Below are 26,926 nucleotides of genomic sequence, written 5' to 3' on the forward strand. Positions count from 1 at the left end.
TATTTTTCAAATCCCTGTTGTTGTTCAGTATGGTAAATTCGAAGTTCAGGCTTTAGTGACACAATGGCGAATAATCAGCCCCCGACAACGAATGCTCCGCGTAAAGATAAGCGCATAGAGCGGGACGAGAACCGCGGCCAATGGAAGAGCAAGTCGGAGTTCATCCTCTCGCTCCTTGGATATGCCATTGGCATTGGCAATGTGTGGCGATTTCCGTATCTCTGCTACCGCAGTGGCGGCGGTAAGTCACCATCAATTCGCCCACCTGGCCACCTGTTCCCTCACTCGAGCTAACCGAGCCAACTGAACCAAGACCCACCCACCCATCGTCCAGAAAAACGATGGGTGAGCTCAAGCTCTGGCCGCTCCCGAAATAGCGCAGCACTGACGTCATCACCGAACGAGAGTGCTGCACTGAGTGGCAATGTTTATTTTTAGGCTTTAGCTTTCGAGTGAAAGCTGGCAAAGCTCCAGCACACATGGGGGCCATTTGGCCGACCGAACAGCGACGCCTTCGATAGCTCAGTTGGTAGAGCGGTGGACTGTAGAGTTTCCGAGGCTTGGTGATGCGAGCAGAGGCAGGACTCTGGGCCAAACAATACCATGGCCCCAGATAGCGCTTGCTCTTGTATCATCAGTTACTGAATCGCGATATGTTGAAATCCATAGGTCGCTGGTTCAAATCCGGCTCGAAGGATATTATTTTGGGGTCACTTCCTTTTTCTCAGTCGGTTTCTTTCTCTTTTGCATCCCTGTTTATCTGAAAGCCGGTAAATCGTTTAGAAAGATACATTTAATGAAATGCAGATACATTTTAGTGAAAATCGCTTTTTACATGATACATGATTTTCCTCCTTATTTTTAGCCGCCTTTTTGATCCCGTACCTGTTGATGGTTATTTTAGCCGGCGTACCCCTGTTTTATATGGAAATTCTGATCGGTCAGTTCTCGAGCACCGGATGCACTGGCATGTTTCGCATGACGCCTCTGCTGAAGGGAACGGGAATCGCTCAGGTGGTGGTCAATGCCTACTGCGTGTGCTACTACTCGGTGATCATATCGTATCCCATTCGGATGATCTTCTACTGCTTCTTCAAGAAGGTGCCCTGGGAGGACTGTTCCAATTCATGGAATACCGACGATTGTGTTACCGCGTCTGACGTGAGCTAATTTATTACAATAAGTATCCATATAAATCAGTATTTTCGGTTCTTAGATGGGGAACCAAAATAGTAGTGACGTGTTCAAAACTTCCGCCGATGAATTCTTCCAGTAAGTGCCATCGTAGTATGAATTTCATTCCATTGGCAATTAATATATTTTATATATTTTAAAATCTCCTTTTGCAGCTTGGAAGTACTTAGAATCTCAACAGACATCTCTGATTTGGGTGGCATGGTATGGGAACAATTAACTGCCCTGATAATCACCTGGATTCTTATTTACTTCTGCCTAATGCGAGGAATTAAGTCGGTATGTTTTTTCAAACCATGTTATGGGAACTATAATGCTCTAACCCATGAAATTCAGGTTGGCAAGGTTGTGTACTTTACAGTCCCCTTCCCATACTTGCTGCTCTTCATTCTGCTCATTAGAGGAGCCACTTTGCCCGGAGCCTGGAAAGGCATACAGTTCTACCTGTATCCGGAGTGGCACCGCTTGCTGGACCTCAAAGTCTGGGCCGATGCCGCCGTCCAGATGTTCTTTGGCATTGGTCCCGGCTGGGGTGGTATCGTCAACATGGCCAGTTTCAGCAACTTTCGAAATAACGCCAAGTGCGACTCGGTTCTCATAGTATCGATCAATGTGTTCACCAGCTTATTGGCCGGATTTGTGGTCTTCTCCGTGTTGGGGTTTCTCTCGGGTAAGAATTTTTTGTTCGTTTGCTCACAGTTGCATTTGTTTAAGCGGTCGTTAATTTATAGAAAAATCGGGCATACCCGTGGAATCGGTGGCCACCGGAGGAGCTGGACTGGCCTTCGTCACGTATCCGGAGGCCATTGCCTTGCTGCCTGTCCCGCAGCTCTGGGCGCTCATGTTTTTCTTTATGCTCTTTTTGCTGGGCATCGATAGTGTGGTAAGTTGAAAGTGTTTCGGAAATATCATGAAATTCAGCTAACTACTGTTTCCATGCGAAGTTTGTGCAACTGGAGGCCATCATGTCATCGATATTGGATGAGTGGTATTGGGTGAGAAATCACAAGTGCAAACTGACGCTCATTTCGTGCCTAATCTTTCTCGGACTCTCATCCATAATGTGCACAAATGTGAGTAGTACCAGATATGTATGTGTCCTCTACTAATTTTCTATTCACTAATTTCAGGGCGGCATGTTTATACTTCAGCTGTTTGACTGGTACTCCTCGGCTATAGCCGTTATTGTCATTTGCCTGGTGGAGATTATTATGGTCGCCTGGATTTATGGCATCAAAAATTTCATGTTAGATGTCGAGTTTATGCTAGGAAAACGGCCAAGTCTATATTGGAGAATCGTGTGGCAGGTCGTCACACCTGTCATTATAATTGTAAGAAGCTTTCACTTCCGTTTTTGACCGACGATATGAGCCTAATGAGAGACATTCAGTTTATTCTTATAACTAGCATTGTATTCATAAGGACAATCACCTATAACAACATCCCGTATCCCCAGTGGGCCATTATAATCGGCTGGGCCAGTTGTGTAACATCAGTTATGTGGATACCGCTCTACATATTCTATATCATGATCCGTAAGCGGGCCACACTATGTGATAGCCTGAAGAAACGCCTCAAGCCTTTGGACTGGACACCTGCTGATCCGCAAGATCGGGCGGAATACGAGGCCTTCCGGAGGCAACGTCGAATGCCTGGATTTATGTCTGACACGGACATGGAGAGCTCGAAGTAGATTAATATGTATACGTACATTTTTTTATTTGTAACCAATTTACAAAATTTTTACGCATAAAGATTAAATATTTTGGAACAAGGGTACAAATAAATAATACAATAGTCTATTTATGGTAATTATGGTAAATAGTGCGGATACTTGAAATCATCAAGATTTGAACATTTAAGTTAATATATGTGGAATCCAAAATATAAATGAAGTTCCAAAGAGTTTTACTTTTGTTCAAATATAATAATTATATATGCATTAATTAATATTTCCTCTAGTTCTCCTCTTCGGTACCATTACAAAGATGGTCTGTCATCTCAATGTTTCCGACGAGATCCCCGTAATGCTGGCGATGTTTCATCTCAACTGGATACCAATCTGTGGGTCGGCAGGAGCGTTTTAGACGCTCCAAAAAGGTGCCAGGACTCTGTTTTAGGTAGTAATATCCATAACCAGGTATTGCCAAAAAGGGTAACACTACAAGTATAATGCCCAATACAAGGAACACTTCCATAAAAAAGGAGTGACCTCGTATGCACTCGATTATGCCCAATATCTAATAGGAAAAGCATTAATTAAAGTTCTATAAAATTGAAGTTCATAACAAACCAGACATATCACAAATACTATTGGAGCTGTATAGCGGAGTATAAAAACTTTCCAGGAGGCAAAGGGCTGGCCCAACATGAACTCAATATCCCGCTGGAAGCGTTTTTGGCCATAGATCCATAAGACAACCAAAAGTAGCAGTAAGTGCAGCAAACTGTGTGCAAAAATGATATCAACACCCAAAATGGCGAAGTAAAAGCTACCATGCTAAGATATAAAGAAATTTAAAGTTGTTCGGCCTCTATGAAATTTTTTTTATATTAAATACTTACTTCGGTGCAAAAGAAAAAAGAACAGATTGCAAGACCAAAAATTGTGCCAAAAGTAACTTTCTGTTTTCTTTCTTTAAGCGTTTCAAACTCGTCAAATAAACTTTGCAAGACTGTAAAGAGTTGAGTTGTCTGCAAAATTATTAAAAAATATGTAAATTTGAATAATAGTAAATAAACAGAAAGTACTTAGTACGTACAATGACAGTCAGAGAAGCCATTAGCAACATAGAATAGTAAATAAAGGTCCATAAGTTCGGCCAACTCAAAGTGTTTAAGGCACTTGCACTAGACAAGAACAGCAACCAAAAACTCATTATTTTGTGGAAAACAATGTTATCGCTTATATCTGAAAATGTAAATTGAATATTGTTAGTACGAGTACTTTCAAAATATAGTATGAAGCACATATAAATATTTTGTTTAAGTTAAAAATTACTAATATGATGGAAAAGTAATAAATCAGCCTTGCCTGTATAATATTGTTCCAACATAAAGGAAACCAAGCCAAACATAATGTAAATGAAGATCTGACCGAACGAAATAATCCAACTATACGACATGATGTCTGTCTTAAATCCGTTGAAACTGGACAGGGCTATTACACTGCCCCAGCCAGCTCCAAACGCTTGTAGAGCCATTATAAAAGTCGAATAAACTCCCTCTGAAAAATCATTTGTATTCGGAGTTATATACCTCCACAGTAGCGTATGGGATCCTGGAAGATATAGGAAGCGTACGAAGCACACTACAACTAGAACCATGGTCGCAATAACCATGTAACGAATACACTTTCCAAACTTTGCCGGCTCCGAGAAATTGTAAAAAATTAGTGCAACTAAGGCCCAAGCTAGAGTAAACAGGCCGAGTAAAGGACGTGATAGGTCGAACCTTTCATTCGCGTTAAAATAATCCTGACGAAGATAACTGTAGACATATAAAAACTAATAATTAATAAAAAGACTCATAAATTGGCATTATACTTTCTTTCCAAGAATTCTGGTAACTATATATATTATATTTTATACTTACTTAAAATAAATACGCGATGGTGGTTCAACACCTAATGTGAAGTTTTTGTGCTGTTTGTATATTGACGGATGACAAAGCTGTAATTACCGGAAAAATAATTTGATTTGCCAGTTAAAATTTGCACAAATTCTTACTGTTGGATATTCATCAGTTCGATTGTGCCACGACTTTAGTCCTTCGCAACTCCAAGGCAAAGTGGGTCGAAAAGAATTAATGATGAAGAGCAGTGGAATGGCAACAAACATGCTGTAGTAAATTAGCGTGCTAAAGGTCAGAAAAACGCTAACATAGCCCATGCCTAAGTTTGAGGTTTAATTTAAGTGAAATTGAAAACTCTTGTTTTTTTTTTTATGATACCCTTAAAAAGAGGAGCCAGTCGAAAGGCGGCGATGAAACCACTGCTGGAGAACTGTCCCATGAAGGAATGAACGACCAGGATTGGTACCAAGTAGATCACCATATACAAAAAATACGGCAGCATACCAACAACTGAAATAATAAATGATTAAGAAAATATTTATAGTTGCGGCTTTTCTATTTTTCAAGTTAGTCATGAGAATTGCACTTTCACCGAAACGCCCATAAATTTATAAAGCACTGCTGCATTTTTATTACTTACAGCCGATATTGAAAAAGAACCAGTACGAGATCTCGAAGATATCCAACTTTAATGCCAATCCGAAGCAGGCAAATATGTAGTCTGTGGGTTTTTCCCATTTCCCTCGCTTAGGATCCGGAGAAAAAGGCTTCGTCGCAGAAGCATATGACGTTTCATAAACCATGTTGCCTCCACGATTTCACACCGATGAATGAATCCGACGGGGATTCTTGAATCTCTTTTCTACTCGGCACGTGCGAGATTGCAGCACAAAGGGGAATAATATAAAATATTAAAATGTATATTATTTAATTGATCATATAAATCAACACGGGTCTCTACTGGCGCTTCGCCGACAAATGCACTCTATCAACTTTCGTGCGACTTCGGAATAGTTCTTCGCGTACGCTCTCTCGAAATTTGAACACAATATAAAAGTGCACACATTGTCATCGGCTATATAAATCTAGATTTATATAGCGGACTGAACTGATTTGACTGGGCTGTTTGAGCTTGTGTTCCGGACTGAGAAGGTTTTCGGATGAGATGCATTACTGGCCTCCAGTAACATACTAAAAACTTATTCATGTTCCCTTATACTCATAAGATTACTGATAAAATGTATATTCTTGTTGGACTTAATTTCGCAGGACAATCGGATCTGAATTACAGCAATTTTATTTAATTATTTACAATAATGTTTTTAAACATTAAGAGTATGAAGTAAGGAAAACCCTTTAAGGAACTCGATTAAGCCAATGGATCCATTTAAAGGATCTATGATATATTTTTACAATAAAAAATATGTTTTTCTATTTCAGATATAATGTACTACTAGAGTATTGTTTAGTTAACCTCCTCGGTGCCATCGAAAAGTTGGTGGGTCATATCGGAATGCTGGACAAGTTCACCGTACTGCTGCCGGTACTCCATCTCAACCGGATACCAATCGGTGGCTCTAAAGAGCGCGGATAAGCTGCCAGGTCTCTGATGAAAGTAGTAAATTCCATAGCCAGGTATTGCCAGAATGGGTAAACCCAATAGCATAATGGCCATAACGTGGATAACAGCCGAGGCATAAGAGTGTTCTTCTAAGCACATTTCAATTTCCAAAACCTAAAATGGATAGAACGAGCTCAACCGTTTTTTAAAAGTGTAAACAATTTCCAACTCATAACAAACCAAACATATCACTAAAGCTGGCGGAGCTACGTAACGGAGTATAAAAATCTTCCAGGAGGCAAAGGGCTGGCCCAGCATGAACTTAATATCCCTCTGGAATCGTTCCCGTCCATAGATCCACAAAATCACCAAAAGAAGCAGCAAATGCAGCAGTGTTTGTGAGAAAATAGCATCGATCGATAGAGTCGCAAAATAAACAACACCATGCTGTAAAAAACAAGCAAAGGTTGTTTTCTTAACGGATTTTTGTTAATAAGCCAATAACTTACTTTTGTACATAAGAAAAGAGAGCAGACGGCTAGGCCACCAATCAGGCCAAAGGTCACCTCTTGTTTTTTGGCTCTAAGCTGTTCGAACTCGTCAAACAAACTTTGCAAGATTGTGAATATTTGTGTTGTCTGCAATATATACATATTTCAAAATAGAAACAATAGTTTTAATCAGTATAAAGATTGGGTATTAGGTAAAAACAAAGCCAAATACTTACGATTACAATAAGAGCAGCCATCAGTAGCATGGTATAGTAAATAAAAGTCCACAGATTTGGCCAACCCAATGAGGACAACGCTGACGCAGTGGCCAAGAACAGCATCCAATCGCTAATCACATGCGCTTCGAACGAAGGCTCGGTGAATCCTAAATTGAAAAATAATAGTAAAAATGTATCTATCACTACAATTGCATTTCCTAAATAGTGATTTGACTCTACCCTTTAAGTAGTGTCCCAGCATAAAGGAAACCATGCCAAACATGATATAAATGAAGATCTGTCCGAAGGAAATAATCCAACTATATGACATTATGTTGGTCTTGAATCCATTGAAACTGGACAGGGCTATTACACTGCCCCAGCCAGCTCCAAACGCTTGTAGTGCCATTATAAATGTCGAAGAAATCCCCACCACAAATTCCTCTATAGATGGAGTCATATAGTTTTTAAGACCCAAATGCGCTCCTGGAAGAAATAGAAAGCGAACAAAGCACACTAAAAGTAGAGCGACGGTCCCAATAACCATGTAACGAATGCACTTTCCAAACTTTGCCGGCTCCGAGAATTTGTAAAATATGAATGCAATCATAGCCCAAACTAAAGCGAACAGGCCCGATAAATGCCATGAAATATCGTAGTCGCCAATATCATTTTCAAAACTTTCAAAATGGCTTCTGCGAAAATAAATAAATTTAGAAGATATAGCAACTTGGATGCGTTATAAATTAAATGGTGTTATACTTACTGAAAGTAGACAATGCACTGTGGTCCAGAATTCGATTTTTTTGGCATAAAGTCTAAAAATTGAGCTACAGACTTGAAACTTTGTACATTTTGTTGTTAAATCACAAATAGTTTGCACAGAAAATTTGAAGTCTGTGCGACCACGCCCTCTCTTGCCTCCCATATTAACTACTGGTATGACTCAGGAGTCAACGAAATATCATTTTTTTTTTTTTTTTTATTAAAATAAATTTAAAATTGTTGTTTTAAAAATAATCGCCCTCTTCTTTTTCTAGTTCTACATTTTAAATTCCCGAATCTGAACTCGAATCAGAATCAGATTGTGAATCCAATATTTTGTCTCATGGATCAGGTTTAAAATTAGACTGTATTTCCAAAAGACTTATTACTGCCTTTGGAAGTGGTTTTTCCTATTTTTTCTCTCTTTCTTTTAAACAAATTGTTGATAATAGTGGGTCCGAGGAATCAATCGCTCTGTGGAAAATATCACTCATCCTATTGATCCGACTATTTTTCCTTGCATGTGATAGTCGGTCCCTTTTGTAAAGTTTATTCCAGGCTTCACTCGCATTTTCAGTTTCCTTTTTAATCTTCTCCTGCATTTTGGTAAGATAAGTTTCGGCGTCCCATTTGCTTTGGTGTCTTGGAGTTTTCAAAATCTCTAACAAGAATTGTTATCTTTGACGCCATCCACTTGGTATGTTTGGAAATAAATCGGTCTAGTTGTCTGTTTCACTCGGGCAGTTTTTTTTTAATAAATAATTCAAAATTTACTATTTTTTGTCAATATCTTCTGTCTGTTTCGATTCCTGATTATTGTTGTTGATTGCGGAATAAACGTTATCTGAAACATAACTTATTTGCCTATTGTTACGCCTCCAAATGTACAGGAGGTCGCTATGTCTGAACTCGAAATTGCCTATATAAAATCAAATTTTTAAGAAAACGAGCAAAAATGGGCAAAAGATATTACTTTACCGTGAAAGACAATAGTTAAAGGTACAAACTGACGTTTTTAACTTTTGTCAGAAATTGTCAGAAAATTAGTTATACTCCACGAAACACAGGGGACACGTTAGAATTTTCTGTAAAAATACACATAAATTGGATGTCACACAACATAAAAACAGTACAACTTCACATATATTACCTACATACGTTAAAAACATCATACCTTGGCATTTATTTTCCATATTTTACTATAATTTATGGATGCGTATTAACGATCATACCACATGCAAAAGTAAGCAAGTAATTTTTCGGAAATTGCATTCTCTCAATCGGCTTTTTAACACTTCAACTTTAAAAGCTTATAAAACGATTTAGTGAAGCTTTCGGTCAATTTTGTTTTTGGTTTTTATTTATATGATCAATTTTCTATTAGAAAATAATTGCTAGAGGACGATATATTGACATAAAAATTTAGACTTTATGCCAAAAAAAACGAATTCTGGACCATAGTGCAATGGATGGAACATAAATTGCTGATATGTATGTCTCGTTTTCGGACTCTTTTGCAACATGCTCAGCTATTATCACATTACATATCTATAAAGAAAAAGTGCATCATGTTTACGTTATATTGGATATGTGTTATATTTATATGTCATACACTCAATTTCACAATAGTGTCATTCTCCCAAGACTTGAAGGCTTCACAACTCCAAGGTAAAGTGGGTCGAAAGGAGTTAAGCATGAAGAGAAGCGGTACGGCAGCAAAAATGGCGTAGTAAATTAGAAGCGTGATAGTCAAGATAAGGCTAACATAACCCATGCCTAAAAGAGTATATTCAAGAAATTAAAGTTTTTGTCGAAGGTTCTTGAACACGTACCTTTACAAACAGGAGACAGGCGAAATGCGGAAATGAACCCACTGCTGGAGAACTGACCCATGTAGGAATGGATGACCATGATTGGAACCAAGAAGATAACCATATATATGAGGTACGGCACCATTCCAAAAACTATAAAGTGTGAATCAAATATTCAAGATTATTTAATCTCTGGGGGAATGCACCCAAACGCCCCCAATAAGATTAGGCAAACTATTTGCACATTTGCCCTTTAATGTTGACAGATAATTGTTAAAACTGCAAATGTTTGGCTTACTTACTGCCCATATTAAAAAAGAAATAATACGAGGCCACAAAAATATCTAGTTTCAGGGCTAATCCAAAACAGGCAAAAATATAGTCCGTCGGTTTTTCCCAATTTCCGCGATTAAGGTCGGGAGAAAAGGGCTTAGAAGCGTAGGCCATGTTGAAAGTGAAATGCTTAGTTGAATTTCGACTTTCTTTCGCACGTGGATTATTGTACTTAGTATATACTGGATTGACGGAAGCGTTATAAAATCAAAATGAGGCACTGCTGTCTACAACCGATGCAGACTAACTGAATCGGCTTCCTACTGCAGGTCGTTTTTAGCTCATCGTATTGAATTGATAAGCAGCCATTATCGCGTCGATTTGTAGTTGTAGACACTGAACATTTGCATAGCTATAAAACTTGTTAGCAGTTAAAAGTATTAACAGCCGTTACTAGCAAAGTTTACCCCCTTACTTTGCTAGATTGATAGCTTCGTTGAAAACTATGTAATTATTAAAAAGTATTAAAACGCGTAAGCGTAAGGTAATATATATTCTTAATCAGAATCACTCGTTATTTCCATTTACAATTTGAAAAATTGCCTGTAAGGCAGGACATTCTCTTAGTATTTGAAAACATTTAAGTATAATTAAAAAGCACTATTGTTTATTCAGCAAAATGAAGGAGTTACTCGTGATGCAAAAACTCAGTTTGGCACGGCGGTCAGCTGTTGGGTCATATCCGTATTGCTAACAGCTTCCTCGTACTGCTGGCGGTGCTCCATCTCAACCGGATACCAATCGGTGGGTCGGCAGGTGCGTTTGAAGCGTTCGCAAAAGGATCCAGTGCTCCGGTATATGTAGTAGATTCCATAACCAGGAATGGCCATCATGGGTAAAATCACTAGTACGATAGATATTCCGAGGACGATTGGTGAGGTATAAGAGTGCTCCATGTAGCACACAAATATTCCTAATACCTAATATAGCAAAAAAGGAAGACATTTTAAAATACAAGCCACTAAAACAATATATACCCTACCAGACACAAAATTAAAATTATTGGTGCTATAAAGCGGAGTATAAAAATCTTCCAGGAGGCAAAGGGCTGGCCCAACATGAACTCAATATCCCGCTGGAATCGTTCACGACCATAGATCCACAAAACCACCAAAAGGAGCAGTAAGTGCAGCAAACTATGTGAAAAAATGGCATCAAGCCCCAAGGCCGCAAAGAAAGTAATACCATGCTAAAAAAATAGAAAGATACAATTAGCCATGGAATTAAATCCGAAATTAAATTTAAGCCTTTTATAAAATATTTCTGATATTGCTGATAATATTTCCTAATCCAGATACTTACATTTGTGCAAAAGTAAAAGGAGCAGACTGCAATACCTCCAATTAGGCCAAAGGTTACCTCTTGTTTCCTCACTCTGAGTATTTCAAACTCATCAAACAAACTTTGCAGTACAGTAAAGATTTGCGTCGTCTAAAAAAAAAACAAAAATACATATACATAAATACATATGTTCAGAGTGTGTTGTAATTTTTTAGAACCTTAAAAAATAACAAACACTTTTTTCTCACAAGGAAATCTAATTCTTAATAAACACATACTCCTTGTTCTTTTCGGTAATTAACTATATATTCTTCAGAAAAAATATACTTACTATCACAATAAGAGCAGCCATCAACAACATTGTATAGTATATAAAGGTCCACAGGTTCGGCCAACCCAAAGAAGACAATGCGGTAGCACTGGACAAAAACAGAGTCCAATGGGTCAATACTTGTAAGTCGAAAGAACCTTCTATGCCTTCTGAAAGACAAACGTTACCATTAAGGTATGATAGTTAGTGGAATTGTAAACCTTTATATGAGAAAACTCTCTTGTACATAACGTTCCTGGACCGAAACTATAGATGCAATTTTTTTGATATTTATATTAGTACTGATTTCAATGAATTTAACAATTAATATTGTGCTTACCATTGTAGTAGTGCTCCAGCATAAAGGAAACCAATCCGAACATTGTAAAAATAAAAATCTGTCCGAAGGAAATAATCCAACTATACGACATGATGTCAGTCTTGAATCCGTTGAAACTGGACAGGGCTATTACACTGCCCCAACCTGCTCCGAATGCATGAAGAACCATTATAAATGTGGAGCCAATTCCCATGGCCATTTCCTCTTGACTCGGCGTCACATATTTCTTTAGCCCCAAAAGGGCTCCTGGAAGAAAAAGAAAGCGCCCAAAGCACAACAAGAGAAGAATCAGTGTCCCAATAACCATGTAACGTAGAAATTTCCCAAACTTCGCCGTCTCCGAGAATTTATAAAAAATGAAGGCAACCATTGCCCAAACTAGTAAAAAGAGGCTCACAAATCGCCAGGATAGCTCAGATTCTTGACCCAAATCTGTATAATATTCCCCTTGGACGCTTTCAAAGTGGTTTCTGAAATAAATAGAATTTTAATCGATCATCTTCATAACACCTCCTACTTACAGAAAGTAGAGTACGGAAGGTACATGAAACAGTATTCTGTGAAAATGCGTGTTGTTATCGGAGATATCCGTAAGATCCTCACTGATTGTCATATTACATGTCTAGAAGGCAAAGCAAGTTGCCTTTATTACTTTAGTATATGTGGTTATTTTCTTACTGTCTTTCTTCCATCCGATTCATTGTACCACAACTTAAAACCTTCACAACTCCATGGCAAAGTAGGTCGGAAGGAGTTGATCATGAAGAGCAGAGGAACTGCAGCAAAGATGCTGTAGTAAATCAACATGGCGATGGTCAGGAAAACGCTTACATATCCCATTCCTATACAATACAAAATAAAAATTCAGCCAGTTTTATATTATTTAGTTTTCACCCTTTAACATACCTTTAAAAAACGGTGACAGCCGGAAGGCGGAGATGAACCCACTGCTGGAGAACTGACCCATGAAGGAATGAATGACCATGATTGGAACCAAATATATCACCATATAAACTAGGTACGGCAGCATCCCAAAAACTAAGGAATGCATTTATATTAATTAAATTATATTTATAACTCTTATCTGATCAGAGCTTAGGAAATTCACATGTTGCAATCAACGCCCCTAAAATGCATAGTCTAACCTTGGTGCATATTTGCACTATATTGCACATAGTATAGATACCAATGTGTAGCTAAAAGTATCTGTTTTTAATACTTACTGCCCATATCGAAGAAGAACCAATACGAGGCCACGAATATATCCAGTTTAAGGGCTAATCCAAAGCAGGCGAATATATAGTCAGTGGGCTTATCCCACTTTCCTCTCTTCAGGTCGGGGGAAAAGGGTTTGTGCCCACTATCATACGATGTTTCATATATCATTTTGTTACGTTAATATAACCCGGTAAAATTTGTGAGGGATTTGAAAACTTTTGTGTAAAAAGAACTCTATCCAATTTCACACGCCGATGGAGGTACTTATCATTAAAAGCTCTGGCAAACAACGAATATTTCGCGAGCGTTTTAAATTGGCGAACTAATTAGTAGCAGCGATGCGGACGAACTGAATCCGATTCCGCTGATAAACCGCAGTGTAGCTGATCCCAATGGACTGAGATGCTCATACCCTATCCCGGACCATTCACACTAACTCGGCCATCAAATGCGCGCTAAATAAATAATGTAAAGCACCAGTGCCATTTAATTCGAACTATTTTTTTTGAATAAATAGTCGGCTTAGTATTGTAATACAGTGTGTGGAGAATTCCAATCAGGCAGTAAAAAGTCCCCTAATAATTTAAAGTAATATAATACAAATTAATTTGGACAAGTTGAAACAAATTGTAATATAATACATATTAGTTTTAACGCTTAAAAAACACCCCGCTCTCAAAAGTAGTGAGTCACCGAAATGGCTTTCTGAAATTAAAAGGCATTTCTATACACTACCATGACGTCAATAAAAGTGTTTTGCTTATAACCATAATTAATCAATAACTACTTTAATAATTGCACGTGTTTAAAAGCTCCCTCTCTCTCGATAGACAAACTATGCAAGCAAAATGATTGTGGCCGTCACAGATTTTTTAAGCTCAACTTTATTTAAGTTTCCGAGATATCTACGTTTTTATGGACAGTCACACGTGGGAACCTGATCGATTCAGGTGAGATAACCGCTGTAAAGCAAATTGTTATAATCATAGTGCAACAAGCTTAGTTTTTTCCACCTATTACCATATGATATTCCAAGAAAAATTGTGTATATATGCATACCTTCTTTAAATACGCATTAAAATTACTCATATATTTATGTTCAGTACATTTCTAAGTGCATCAGTAACTAGTTGACTTCCTCAGTAACCTCGAACAGCTGGTGGGTCATCTCGGTATTGTCCACAGCTTCCTCGTACTGCTGGCGGTGCTCCATCTCAACCGGATACCAATCGGTGGGTCGGCAGGTGCGTCTGAAGCGTTCGCAAAAGGTGCCTGTGCTCTGGTAGAGGTAGTAAAATCCGTACCCAGGAATGGCCAGAATGGGCAAAACCACGAGAACAATCGACATCACAAAGACCACTGCCGTGGAATAAGAGTGCTCGGATATGGATAGACCAATTCCCGCGAGCTAGTTAGTTAAAAAAATATGATTATTCAAAGCAACAAGCAAATATAAGCCCATAACCAACCAGGCAAATGACTAAAATTATTGGAGCTATAAAGCGGAGTATGAAAACCTTCCACGAGGCAAAGGGCTGGCCCAACATGAACTCAATATCCCGCTGGAATCGTTCACGACCATAGATCCACAAAACCACCAAAAGGAGCAGTAAGTGCAGCAAACTATGTGAGAAAATGGCATCAAGACCCAAGGCCGAAAAGAAAATAATGCCATGCTAGAAACGGAAAATTATTTAAAATATTTCTTAATAAAATATCTTTTTTTTGCAAACTTAAATACTTACATTTGTGCAAAAGTAAAAGGAGCAGAGTGCTATGCCTCCGATTAGACCAAAGGTTACCTCCTGTTTTCTCGATCGATGTATTTCAAACTCATCAAACAAACTTTGCAAAACAGTGAAGATTTGCGTCGTCTGGAAATACAAAAATTCAAGATTAGTAGCGTGAAAAATATAAATAATTTGTATAGATTATCATCACCATCACAATTAGCGCAGCAATTAAAAGCATAGAATAGTATATGAAAGTCCATAGGTTTGGCCATGCCATTGTGGACAAGGCGGAAGCACTTGACAAATATAGCAGCCAATGGCTCAAAATATGTGCGTTATCTTCAGCATCAGAGAGTTCTGAAAAGGATAATTTCAATACAGTGAAGATAATGCAAAACAATAAATTGCTATTACCATTAAAGTAGTGTTCCAGCATAAAGGACACCATGCCAAACATGATGTAAATGAAGATCTGTCCAAAGGAAATGATCCAACTATACGTCATGATGTCAGTCTTGAATCCGTTGAAACTGGACAGGGCTATTACACTGCCCCAGCCAGCTCCGAAGGCATGAAGAACCATGATAAATGTGGAGGCTACTCCCATGGCCATGTCACTTGCCGTGGGAGTCATATATCTGTGGAGCCCGTTAAGAGCTCCAGGAAGGAATAGGAATCGCACAAAGCACACTAAAAGAAGCACCAGGGTCACAATCACCATGTAGCGTATAAGTTTTCCAAACTTTGCCGTCTCTGAGAATTTATAAAAAATAAATGCAATCACAGCCCAAATGATTGCGAAGAGGCCCACAAAATGCCAAGACAGCTCGTAATCCTTGTACCAATCCGGAACTGAATCCTGTTTCATGGAATCATAGTGATTTCTGTAAACATAGAGTTAAAAAGAAATTATTTATAAACCAATTTATTAATTTATTAATAATCCAATGATTAATAGGAACACTTACTGAAAGTATAGCACGGAGGGTACATGGAGCAGCTGGTATGATCTGTTGAATTCCGAAAAGTCCTCCAAGATCAGTGTCTTATTACAAGTCTTAAATATAAAAATGTACTGAGTCTTGAATTCAATTTAAGCATACACAAATTTCATACAGCGGATAGCGTTGCACTTCCATTGTGCCAAGAACTCAATCCCTCACAGCTCCAAGGTAAAGTGGGTCGAAATGAGTTTATTATGAACAGAAGAGGAACCGCAGCAAAAATGCTATAGTAAATGAGCATGGAGATAGTCAAAAATCCACTCACATATCCCATGCCTAAAAATAACATTTCAATCAATATTTAATGTCTGTTCAAACTTTTTATTTACCTACCTTTAAAGAAAGGCGACAGGCGAAAGGCGGAGATGAAGCCACTGCTGGAGAACTGACCCATGAAGGAATGGATGACCATGATGGGAACCAAGTAAATGGCCATATAGATAAAGTACGGCAGTATTCCAAGAACTGGTGCAAGCAAATAGTGTATTTAAATAAATACATTCAAAGATAAAGCTTAAATTCTGATGTATAAATAACTATTTAAACTGTTATCTCATGTGCTCTATAAAGAGATACAATTATAACTTTAAATAAATAAATATCGACAGAATGAGTCATTGTTTTGTATGTATGACAAATGAGTAGGTAAGAAAAAATCATTAGCAGAGCACCGCCCCTCCACAGATTAGACTAAATCCGAACCTTATCAGCAATATAATAGAGGGATGAGCCCTAGCTTGCATTACTTACTGCCCATGTCGAAGAACATCCAAAAAGATGCCACAAAGACATCCAACTTCAAGGCTAATCCAAAGCAGGCGAATATATAGTCCGTGGGCTTATCCCACTTTCCTCGATTTAGATCGGGAGTAAAGGGTTTAAGCCCGGTATCATACGATGTTTCATACACCATGTTGAACCCACAATATCACAGCCAAAATGTGGGCGAGAATGGATTTAACCAAATTTTTTAGATAAGTATACTATATAACTACGATCTGATTTTACACTTCCGCAGAGGTAATATTAGTATATATATTTTTTTTTGCAACTGATCCGTGAGCGTTTTACTCTAAATTGACGGACTAATTAGTAGAACCGATGCCGGCAAACTGAATCCGATTCCGACAGCAGGCCTCTGTTTTGCTCATCCCTCTTGAATGAGATGCTCATGCCCTAACGCAGGCGATGCACACTTGGTCTTTAATCACACAGTTATTACTATGGAAGTGGGGCATCTTCATAACGAGATTCATTTAAAACCGCTCGCATATTTTAAAAAGAACTGTTGTCAAAATAAAGATTTGTTAGGAAAATATATCTAAGCAAGTTATCTATAGTTTCAAGCTTTCGTTTATCAAAATAATTGCTAAATTGTTATTTCCAGTTTTGTAAGCGTATTTCCAATCGCGACCATAAAATGCCTTTATTGTTATTTTGCTTTAAATTCAGATTATTAGAGCTCTTATATCTGTGTTTGTCTCTCTTGTGTGCGCCTATCGTCGTGCATTGCCAAGTTCATTTCGATTTTGGAACTGGAAACTGATATGCTCGTTCTCGGGAAATGGGATGACAAACAAGACAGCCGCAAAGTTATCAAATCTGGGGAAAAACTCAGACAGCTATGCAAAAGCAAGTAAACCCCATTGCTGTTGATTTCAATAACGCATTGATAATGTCTAAGTAATTGTTTTTGTTTAATGTCCGCATGAATCGGTGCTACAAAAAAAGCCATTTGTTATTAGCGATTAGTTTCAGGTGATAATAAACAATTACCTCATAAGCTTTTTCAAATTATTATTATTTTTCATGCATTTAAAAAATATGCTTTTAAGAAAGAAATATATTCATATATTCATTAACTAACATTCCAAAATTATTACTTTTGCAAGTATGCAATTAGTGCGACATCAATTAGTTTTATGATATTTATCATACATTTTAGTCCTTTCCTTATACTTTAACCAAACTCAAAAAAAGAATTCAACATTTTCAATGCCTAAAAGGTACAATTTTATTAGTTCATAACAATATTTTTGGCCGAAGCTTGTTGAACGTTTTAGTAGGAAACTACTAAATATCACCAGTATATTGTTCTCTATAGCTAGCATTTGGAAAATATCAGTACAACTTCGTTACAACAACTAACAATCGCCATTACCAATTGATCCGCTTATTTATATACTAGTGTGCGTGTGTTTGTTATTGTGGTTTTTGCATGTGTGAATGTGACCGGGTGTATGGGTGTATAATAAAAGTGAGTTCAGTTCAGTTCATTTGTCAAGTGACGACGCTGTAAGTATTGAGTTTTTATCTAGGGAGTATTCGATATTTAGGCACTATGTGGTGTTGGCATTGGCATCTATAACCAGCATCTCCGAGATGCCCATAATTTCCTCGTAGAATCGCCGGTTGTCCGCATCCACCGGATGCCAGTCATGTGGTGCGAGGCACTGTTGCAATCGCTGGCGCCAATCGCCATTCGTCCGGCATACCTTGTAAACCATATAAGACATGGCCGTAAGGAGAATCAAGCCCTGACTCACATAAATCAGGACGTCGTGTATGCGATCACGCGTAAATAAATAGGTAAGTTGGAACTGCAAGAAATTACAATAATATAAGTCATTAACTATGTAAAAATAATTTAATATTACCACTACTCACCAGACACAGTCCCAGAAAAATGGGCGTGGCAAAGCGTATAAAGAAAATTTTGAAACTTGAGATCGTTTTGCCTAACATAAACTGCAAGTCGCACTGGAAACGAACGCGTCCATAAACCCAAGTGGTCATCAGCACAAGGATTCCCGAAATAAGCAAGTGTGTAAACACCGCCAAATTTGGCAGCTGAGTCAGCTGACTGAAGCCCAACTAAAATGAATAGTTATATATTATAGTATGCTCTCAGAAATAGATAGAATTGAAACTCACCTGAGTACAAAAATATACAGAGGAGGCTGTGAGGCAAAAGATCAGCGTTGAAATTACCAGAATTCTTCTTGAACGCAGTGTCTCGAACTCATCGAACAAGGCAGTAACAACGGACATCATTTGAATGATCTTAAAAAATATAATTAAATTAGAAACAAAATTCTTAGATGGGTGCATAACAAAACTCACCAAGGCACATAGTTCTGATAAAAATATCATGCCAAAGAACAGAAATGCCCAGAGATTTGGAGTCGTCGTAAACCGACCAAACAGGTAGGAGAAGCAGAGATACAGGAATTGCATATGATGCTTCTCATCCACATGTAATGGCATCATACCCACGTGATCTGTTTGAATAATGCAATTTAAAAATTGAAATTTGGAATTGGAAATTGAAATACCCTCAAAATGATCGTGGGCTACATTGCAGCAGAGCAGTCCCATTAATCCAATGGTAATATGAGTAAGGCACACCCAGATACTCAGTCTCTCGGCATCTCGACGAAAGTTGTTGTAGCTGGACAAGGTTATAATACTGCCCCAACCGGGCCCCAAGGCTCCTCCGGCCATCAGGAGGGCGGTGCGAGCTGTTGCCAGGATGCTGTCAAAGCTATCCAACTGGGGCATCCAATAATAATGCAGGGTATCAAACGTGACTTGCTCGTGAATAAGTAAGTATAAGAAAACAGCGACGAAGAAGCCTAACATCAGCACGCAAGAACATCGAAGAACTTTCCCAATCTAAAAAATTAAGGCTGTTAAATTATGTATATTTTTCAGTTTATATGAAATACATACAAAGGCAACTGGCTTGAGCAGCAGGGCCAAAACCACCAGCCAAATGGACAAAACGCCTATGAGCATGGACCACGATATGCTCATGGAAGTGGAACCTTTTGCAGTAGAGGCAATCGTCGATCTGAGGGTATAGACAAATTATGCTTAAGCTCAATCTAATGTGATTTCAACTATGACTTGCCTGAAAAACTCTACCGTGGAATGAGGATCAACCCTATAGTCCTATAAACACAAACTATCTAAGTAAATAAATATATAACTATCTAATCTACTCACATCGACGTCGTAATTCTCGTGCAAGGAACACTCCTGGGTATTCCAACTGTTGTTGCAACTCATCCAGGGTATCACTGGGTGTATTGAATTCACGGTATAGATGAGGGGCACCACAGCTCCAATGCTGTAATAGGTGAGCGTTCCCAGATTGAGGAGCAGAATGGCGTAGCCAATGCCTAAAAGTATGCCACACTAGTTGAAGCATTTTACAGTTTGCAACTATTTTAACAGATTTTCACCTTTAAATATGGGCGCCACGCGAAATGCTGATATGGTTCCAGAAGATGAAAACTGTCCCAAAAAGGCTTGGATCAAAAATATTGGCAGCGAGTAAAATAGCATTCCCATCAGGTAGGCGATTATAAACAAAACTATAATAAAAGAATTTAAAAATCAACTATATATGAGAGACAACGCACTGTTGATATATTATGAGTAATTCGAATTATTATTGAACCCTGGTACTCATCATAATTATCTATTGCTTGCACATCGTGTCGAACAGTGTGTCATTACTTATGAGCTTATCTTAAATATGAAATTAGTAACTTGTTGATAACCAACAATTAAATCATTAGAAAAACCAGTTTTGTGGATAATTAAGGTCGGTTAATGAGAGGGATTCTGGAACAGTGGTTTTGATTTTATGCGGGCTTTGCGCCGCTGTTCACCTTATCGCTCGCAAAATATAACAATTTTTCAAAGTGTTCGCAAAAAGCCGTCATTAACGCAGCTCAGATAACCTTTGCTTTAGTTAATTGAATTTTATTGATAACAAACAGCAATGGGATCAAATAAAGGGGATAACCGTCAGCAAATGCACTGCAAAAAATTATATGAAATTCTTATGCGAGAGTTTAAATTTAACGCTTTTTGACCTTGAATAAGAATGTCGCATTACTTTTATTTTATTGTTCAATATTTGTCATTAGTATGAATATATATTTATGAAATAAACATTTTTTTTAAGTGTACACATTTTGTAAGTGCACTTGGCTATTGTTAATGGTACTTACGCCAACCGCCATGAAGTATTCCAAAGGTGGAGAGCTCCGAGAAGATCAGCGAACTGAAGGCATGTGTGCAGCTGGCAAAGTAAAAGTCCGCCGATTTGGCCCAACGACCACGACATTTGTCATGCCGATATGGTCGCTCCAGGGTATCATACGCACTGCCCGATCGCACGGCCATGCTGTGCACCTGCCGGCTTCGGATTCGACGGGCGGCTAGGGCCAGACTACCGCCCATTCCGCCTCCGGACTCCGTTTCCACGGGCTCTCCGGTAAAATCACCGGGCAGCTCTGTGCCATGTTCACTATTCTCACAGTCGCCCAGGAGCATGCAATTGTTGAGCTGCTCACCGCAGATGCCCTTCATGTTGGGTCATCAGGTGAGAAGTTGCTGGCCAGGTGAGAAAACCAAACACTCGCGACTCTGCTGGCTCAATTAGAATTGTCCAGATTCGTTTTGTTCCAAGTTCATGCCGATTTGTTCCGTTTTTGTTTTGCTTCGGTTTTTTTTTTCTGTTTTTGGCTATATGACCTAGTATTCAGCAGTATTTTTCTGGGTCACTTCACGAAGAACAAGTTGTAGAAATGCGAGCTTCAGATTATCTTCTAATTAGTTGCTATTGCCGTCAGCGGATTCACGCCGCACTCTTGAACCTTATTTGAAATTAAACTCGATTTTGATTACTCCGGGCGCCAAGCAATCAGCTCCGATGCTCGGCGGCAAATGATGCTATTTAATGGGGATTGCCGTTCTCAAGCTACGCCAAATGAAGCAGTATTATAGGCACCACCAACAACAAAGAACCTAACAACTCACAAATTTAATTAAATATATAAGTCTTTCTACGTATATGTGAGTGCCATTGAGTGTGCAACGATTATATACGAAGCACAGTGGTGCGAAAGCTAAACAAAAATAAACTTGTAAAAATGGAAAAAAATATTTTGGAATCAATTATATTAATAAGCAAACTTGGTTAAACTTGATAAACAGAGTGCATTGCACTTTAATGCCCCCTTCAAAATCTCCCTAGTTCAATCAATAAATAATAGCCTATTTAAAAACAAGAGAACATATTTTAAAATACATTAAATTATGTACAAAATTGTTTTACTACTACTTCTTGTGCTCCTTTAAATAGCTCGTACCTATTCTATTATCAGTATCGCCAAACAAAGAAAATTCCAACAGGAGGGGAAATCAAAACAAATGAAAATGTATTTTTAAAAACAAAGCCATCGTATTGAATCGAATCCAATCGAATCGCATCGAAGCACAACAAAGCCGATAAAACTGAATGTAAGAGAGGAGAAGAGAAACGAACCGAAGCTAAACGTATGGCAAGCTGAACGGGGGCAATGGACAGCTGATGGTGCTCTTTCCCACCCCCACTTGCACTCTCTCCGCTCTCAATGCCGGTGGCCTACGGAGCGTATACTTGACATTGCTCATACGTACCGTTGTCTGCGAGGAAGAGTCAGCTCTCGTGTTTTCTCTGGCCAAAAACATTTCAACAAGTAAAGCGAATAGAAGAGAGGGGTGGCGGGGAGCGTGTTAAAGGGTGTGTGAAAATCAGCTGTTTTTTGTTGTGAGCTGTGAGAATTGTGTAATTCAAGCAAAATTTTCTGCCTCTACACTTTCTGCCTTCGGTGTTTACGCGTATTGGACGCCGATGACGCTGTTGATTTGGTTTGGCTCCATTTATGAGTAAATTAGTGAGTGCACCGAATGCGGCGAACGTGTCCAATTACTCGAATCGAAATGTTTACAAACAAACACTCAAGTGTGCGCAATAAATTTGCGAAAAAACATTTGAAATGGCCAAGAGGAAAGCACAAACAAATATATGCACAGTGAAAAAATGTTAGTCTGGCATTCATAGACAACCATGACATTGGTTTAACATTTAACAGTTTTAAATTAAACAAAATTATTGTAAAATTAATTCTTAAAAATTTGTCTATGATCTCTTTGGACCATTAATAAAATACCTAAAAAACTGACTGAATGACCATAGATTTGGGTGTTTTATCTCTCAGTGTGTTTGCTTGCGTTCAAAAGACGCAAAAAGTTGGCGTCTCAAGTGTTGGCCAAGTCTGTGGGCAGTACCTTGCCCACCCATCGCAGTTCCAACCCATTTTCACAATTTTCCGCCCGTCAAGAAGACTATGCATACATAGATAGCGATATTGGCGCCACATAAACTCAATATGTCCCCTTATCGTCCGTTTGTAATCTCAGCCATCTGAAACTCACATTTGCGTGCACCTGCAAACAGTGCACTTTTCTATTTCGTTCGGGCGACACGTTTTCCAATCACGCACAAAACCCCTGCAAAACTGGCACTGCGCGAGTGTTAATCCGAACCCGAATCTCGATCTGAACCCGAATCGGAAACTGCTGCGACTGCGACGCACGTTGCCAGCACGTCTGCCAGCGAACGACTGAAAACTGAAGAGTAGAAACACAGCCAGATAGTCGCCGAATGTCAGGCGAATGCGAATGTTGCTGTTGGTGTTGCTGTTGCGACCGTTGATGTTGCTGCTGTTGCTGTGTTACTGCAGATGTTGCTGCTGTCTCTTATCGCAGCCGCTGCTGTGTGCTACTTTTACTCTTCGGGAGAAATGCGAAGAGTGACAGAAAGAAAGAGCAACAGCTATTGCTTTATTTTTTATATGCTCTGTGTTGGAAAGAAGTTATATTGAATCTAAGAAAAATAATATGCTATCATGCACAGATTTTATAGATTATGTGTAATAATAAGGCCCTTTCTTTATTCTAACTGGAACATATAGCAATGAATATCCTATCTTTATATAGTGTTTTATATTTTAGAACTCTACATATTTTACCAAAATTAATATAGATTACTACAGTTAAGATCAGTACAGTTAAGCTATTCAACTATTCAGTATGTCAAATCGATTTCGAATTAAGCTATGTTTTTTGTACCAACAAATTGCTTTCGATTATAACATTAAATTAAGTGGTAATTATTTAACCCATGTCGTATCAATTTTCTAAATTGCATATAGGAACGATCATGAGAGCACGCCAAATTCGTATTGACCCCTGCGACTTCTGTGTGATTTTCTCTTTGCCGGTCAATTACCGGCTATTGCCAAAACGAAGCCCAGTAGGAAATTTCTTGCCATTTTCGAGTCGGACTCCAAGTAAGGGGAGACTGTCGACACGATTGACGCTTGACTCTTGGCCGCCGGCGTACAATAAATCATTGCAGTCAGTTCAATACAGCAGATTTAATCGCAAGACATTGCAGAGAAAAAAACATTTAATCGTCTTAGAAAAATATTGCAAATAATATATTTTACGGATGTTACATAAATTTTGAGGTAGAGCATAGATGTTTGATAAACATATAATATAATATATAATATATAGATAATATATATAATATATAATAATGAAAATTAATTTTTTATCAATTTTCTTCAGTGTATTTAAAAGGAGGTGTGGTGAGAAAAAGTTGAAGGAAGTTCGAGGGGCACTGTTATTGATACACTGACGCATTTCATTCAACGGCCAAATGCGGCAACAAAAGCGAAACTAGAAACGTGAAAAACAAGCGCGAGACTTTGTAAACCGCTGTTGGAACTCAAAGTGGGAAAAATAAAAAGGGGGCTGGCAAAGTGGGAGGGGAAAATCACGCAACAGTTGGACTCTGCTATAGCAAATCAAAAGATATAGGGGTTAAGGAAGGGAGGGGTGCCGCATTTGATTCCATTTGATTTGTGGCTGTGTTTCGTTGGGGACTTTGCGCATGCGCATGAACTTGACATTTCAGCATTCGATCCGATGGCTTTGCTCTAATCACACTTTATTACAGAGGAAGGGGTTGCATGCAAACAGCGTAGTGTCAATTTGAGGCAATGAGTCAATTAATTGTATTCGGAGGCGTAAATATGCGATGATAATAGATTGAGAGCGAACGGGCTTTGTATACTAATCGACTGTGCCTGTGGGAATTTGTCAGGCAACAACTATTTATTTTAATTTTTGCTTGACCAAAACATACTTTGTATACTTACATTTAAAGCTTTATCAAACGAATAATAATTATTACAAAATGAGGAACAATCAACCATTTGTATGCCATTTGTATTATTTCTTGTTATTGATGCAATATTGCTAATTAGTCACAATAGTTTTTACACATTTCCCAAAATAAAACGTTCATACTTTAGTTACATTTTCTTTATTGGCAAGATGTACAAGCATTTCCTTCCAGAATGCACTTGGCATTCCATTCGAAGGAAAACTTGTGGGGGGTTTTTCACAGGATGCTTGGAAAATGTATGCTAAATAAATAGGTAAGCGAGAGAGATAGACAACCACAAACGTGGCGGGGTGCTTAGGTCGGAAAGGAATTTTGATGACTCCGTCTTTTGGGACAGGTATGAAAGGATCCTGTTCAGGTGCTAGGTGCGAGTACCCTGTCTATATATGTCTATATATACAATGTATTTACAAAACAGTGTTGAGGGGTCTCCCGTTCTATAAAGGGACTTCCCCATCAATGGCAGTATCCGTGGCAGAGGCAATGGTCCGTTCGGCAAAGGGATTCAAGGCAGTATCCTCCTTACAAGGTTCCGGGTGCGGGAGCGGCATTGATGGAGGCCACCGACTGGATGTGTCCGGCCAGAGGAGCGGTGTGGATGGCACCACGGGTCTGGGCAGTGTAGACGCCGCTGTGGGCCACTGGGGCCACGACGACGGAGGGAGCATGAGCAGCAACCACAGCGGGAGCATGGGCAGCAACCACGGCAGGAGCGGCGGCGTGGATCGCTGCCGGAGGCCACGAAGCCACGTTCACGGCGGCGGGCCAGTGGGCGGCAGGAACGGCCCAGGGAGAGGCCACCACAGCGGGTCCGGAAACCGCGGTGTAGGACAGTCCATGTCCAGCCACCTGGGACAGCAGGGGGATCACAGACGACTGCACGCCCATGGCGAGGGCCAAGGTGAAGATAACGGCGACGGCGAACTGTATAATGCAAAACATATTGTTTAGTTAGTTTTAAAGTAATTTGATTTGCTTTAGGATCTTGGAGTCTTAGGATTAAAACTTCCTTGTTGAATTACTAATATTAAGCTCAATCCATGATATGTGTATCAGGATAAATCCGTTTGATAACTCACTTTCATGGTGCTGTTTGTGGGTTTTGGGTTGTGCTCTGGTTGAACTCTTGTTCTGAACTGATCTGTCAACGGAGCTGCCGGCCAGTTTTATACCCCACTGCTGACCACATCAGCAATAGAAAACCGCCAAGTCGGAGGGTTCATGAAAGTGAGAGTTCACACACCATGACACGGTGGACACGGCTGACACTGCTCCGCATGCATATGATCAGCTCTAATGACATGCCTCGGATCTGAACGGATTGTATCGGTTCGGATCGGATCAAACGGCTAGGTTGAACGCCTTCAACGCGGTTGTGTTCAAGAACTAGTTCTACACCTACTTTGTTGTTAGCTACAGTACTAATCGATTTACGTACATTTATTTCCTAAAGAAGAACAAAAAAAATGAAGAAGAGAGGATTGTGATAAGAAGCGAAGTTGCCTAATTTGTATCTTTAAGCTGTGGTTTTTAACAATAACCCACTTAAAATGAACTTACTCGATGGTGAACCACTGTTTCCGCACCACTCAAACTTGCTCCACCACAGCACAGAAATGCATTCTCCGTGAGTGTGTTTCCATCTCCGTGGCCATGTGGGTCCAACTGTCTAAGTGAATGGCCCAACCCACTTTTCAGCTGCAGTTCCGGTAAGTTGATTTTCACTCCATCACACCGCCACTTTAATTACTTAATTGTTGTTTGTGCGCGATTAGCATTTCAGTATGATTTATAACACGATTCCAATTATGGAGCGATACGTATCCTGTATAAGGCCGGCTAATATCTGATTTATGTGTCTTAAGGGTTAATGATATGCGAGAAACAGCCCACTTCATTGATTGATATTGAAATATAATTATAGGAAAATTAAAAAATGTAAAATAATAGAACAGAACTGTAAATTTGTTTTTATTATATATAAAAGTTAATATTAA

The 26,926-nt window shown here is 38.9% G+C and overlaps 7 protein-coding genes and 1 non-coding gene across 13 annotated transcripts; 2 read left to right on the forward strand and 6 right to left on the reverse strand.

Moving 5' to 3' along the window:
• Positions 1-63: 63 nt before the first annotated feature.
• LOC6731376 (sodium- and chloride-dependent glycine transporter 1) lies at positions 64-2,981 on the forward strand. The gene is made up of 9 exons (XM_002078494.4): positions 64-241; positions 866-1,161; positions 1,217-1,272; positions 1,350-1,473; positions 1,531-1,864; positions 1,926-2,077; positions 2,139-2,267; positions 2,325-2,525; positions 2,585-2,981. The coding sequence occupies exons 1-9, from the start codon at positions 64-66 to the stop codon at positions 2,885-2,887; spliced, it is 1,773 nt and encodes a 590-aa protein (XP_002078530.1). The 3' UTR covers positions 2,888-2,981.
• Positions 512-697, forward strand: Trnay-gua. The gene is made up of 2 exons: positions 512-548; positions 662-697. It is a non-coding gene; the product is annotated as a tRNA-Tyr (tRNA).
• Positions 2,982-2,990: 9 nt separating the features above from the next.
• On the reverse strand, positions 2,991-5,604 carry LOC6731378 (sodium- and chloride-dependent glycine transporter 1). Of its 2 annotated transcripts, XM_016178733.3 has the most exons (9): positions 5,408-5,604; positions 5,146-5,277; positions 4,923-5,086; positions 4,789-4,865; positions 4,229-4,683; positions 3,957-4,105; positions 3,760-3,888; positions 3,488-3,694; positions 2,991-3,434 (listed from the first exon to the last, which is right to left on the reverse strand). In XM_016178733.3, exons 1-9 carry the CDS (start codon positions 5,568-5,570, stop codon positions 3,153-3,155), a joined length of 1,758 nt encoding a protein of 585 aa, XP_016023996.1. In that variant the 5' UTR covers positions 5,571-5,604; the 3' UTR covers positions 2,991-3,152. The 2 variants fall into 2 exon arrangements, with proteins under 2 accessions (XP_016023996.1, XP_044779841.1); XM_044923906.1 differs by lacking the exon at positions 2,991-3,434 and having other exon boundaries at positions 3,557-3,641.
• A 444-nt stretch (positions 5,605-6,048) lies between these two features.
• On the reverse strand, positions 6,049-10,190 carry LOC6731379 (sodium- and chloride-dependent glycine transporter 1). The gene is made up of 10 exons (XM_016178732.3): positions 9,916-10,190; positions 9,635-9,766; positions 9,415-9,578; positions 9,271-9,350; positions 7,804-7,818; positions 7,278-7,732; positions 7,056-7,204; positions 6,838-6,966; positions 6,569-6,775; positions 6,049-6,502 (listed from the first exon to the last, which is right to left on the reverse strand). The coding sequence occupies exons 1-10, from the start codon at positions 10,058-10,060 to the stop codon at positions 6,233-6,235; spliced, it is 1,746 nt and encodes a 581-aa protein (XP_016023997.1). The 5' UTR covers positions 10,061-10,190; the 3' UTR covers positions 6,049-6,232.
• A 341-nt stretch (positions 10,191-10,531) lies between these two features.
• On the reverse strand, positions 10,532-13,456 carry LOC6731380 (sodium- and chloride-dependent glycine transporter 1). Of its 3 annotated transcripts, none has more exons than XM_016178731.2 (9): positions 13,101-13,456; positions 12,784-12,915; positions 12,556-12,719; positions 12,399-12,499; positions 11,878-12,347; positions 11,559-11,704; positions 11,249-11,377; positions 10,929-11,135; positions 10,532-10,866 (listed from the first exon to the last, which is right to left on the reverse strand). In XM_016178731.2, the coding sequence occupies exons 1-9, from the start codon at positions 13,261-13,263 to the stop codon at positions 10,594-10,596; spliced, it is 1,785 nt and encodes a 594-aa protein (XP_016024001.1). In that variant the 5' UTR covers positions 13,264-13,456; the 3' UTR covers positions 10,532-10,593. The 3 variants fall into 3 exon arrangements, with proteins under 3 accessions (XP_016024001.1, XP_016023999.1, XP_044779840.1); XM_016178729.3 differs by having other exon boundaries at positions 11,559-11,707; positions 13,101-13,455; XM_044923905.1 differs by lacking the exons at positions 12,399-12,499; positions 12,784-12,915; positions 13,101-13,456 and having other exon boundaries at positions 11,559-11,707; positions 12,556-12,713.
• Positions 13,457-14,136: 680 nt separating this feature from the next.
• Positions 14,137-16,965, reverse strand: LOC6731381 (sodium- and chloride-dependent glycine transporter 1). 2 transcript variants are annotated; one of them, XM_016178726.3, is made up of 9 exons: positions 16,583-16,963; positions 16,166-16,297; positions 15,945-16,108; positions 15,797-15,885; positions 15,243-15,712; positions 15,037-15,185; positions 14,841-14,969; positions 14,565-14,771; positions 14,137-14,503 (listed from the first exon to the last, which is right to left on the reverse strand). In XM_016178726.3, exons 1-9 carry the CDS (start codon positions 16,743-16,745, stop codon positions 14,222-14,224), a joined length of 1,785 nt encoding a protein of 594 aa, XP_016024002.1. In that variant the 5' UTR covers positions 16,746-16,963; the 3' UTR covers positions 14,137-14,221. The 2 variants fall into 2 exon arrangements, with proteins under 2 accessions (XP_016024002.1, XP_016024003.1); XM_016178727.3 differs by having other exon boundaries at positions 15,037-15,712; positions 16,583-16,965.
• Positions 16,966-17,821: 856 nt separating this feature from the next.
• On the reverse strand, positions 17,822-23,308 carry LOC6731382 (sodium- and chloride-dependent GABA transporter 1). Of its 2 annotated transcripts, XM_016178724.3 has the most exons (11): positions 23,108-23,308; positions 20,857-21,504; positions 20,080-20,211; positions 19,841-20,016; positions 19,746-19,786; positions 19,565-19,685; positions 19,168-19,507; positions 18,956-19,113; positions 18,767-18,895; positions 18,500-18,706; positions 17,822-18,432 (listed from the first exon to the last, which is right to left on the reverse strand). In XM_016178724.3, exons 2-11 carry the CDS (start codon positions 21,215-21,217, stop codon positions 18,172-18,174), a joined length of 1,926 nt encoding a protein of 641 aa, XP_016024004.1. In that variant the 5' UTR covers positions 21,218-21,504; positions 23,108-23,308; the 3' UTR covers positions 17,822-18,171. The 2 variants fall into 2 exon arrangements, with proteins under 2 accessions (XP_016024004.1, XP_039154370.1); XM_039298436.2 differs by lacking the exon at positions 23,108-23,308 and having other exon boundaries at positions 20,857-21,655.
• Positions 23,309-25,051: 1,743 nt separating this feature from the next.
• LOC6731383 (adult cuticle protein 1) lies at positions 25,052-26,119 on the reverse strand. Its single transcript, XM_002078500.3, has 2 exons — positions 26,009-26,119; positions 25,052-25,853 (listed from the first exon to the last, which is right to left on the reverse strand). The coding sequence occupies exons 1-2, from the start codon at positions 26,012-26,014 to the stop codon at positions 25,452-25,454; spliced, it is 408 nt and encodes a 135-aa protein (XP_002078536.1). The 5' UTR covers positions 26,015-26,119; the 3' UTR covers positions 25,052-25,451.
• Positions 26,120-26,926: the final 807 nt, after the last annotated feature.

This window comes from Drosophila simulans, chromosome 2L (genome assembly GCF_016746395.2).
Source record: "Drosophila simulans strain w501 chromosome 2L, Prin_Dsim_3.1, whole genome shotgun sequence".
NCBI classification, from domain to species: domain Eukaryota; kingdom Metazoa; phylum Arthropoda; class Insecta; order Diptera; family Drosophilidae; genus Drosophila; species Drosophila simulans.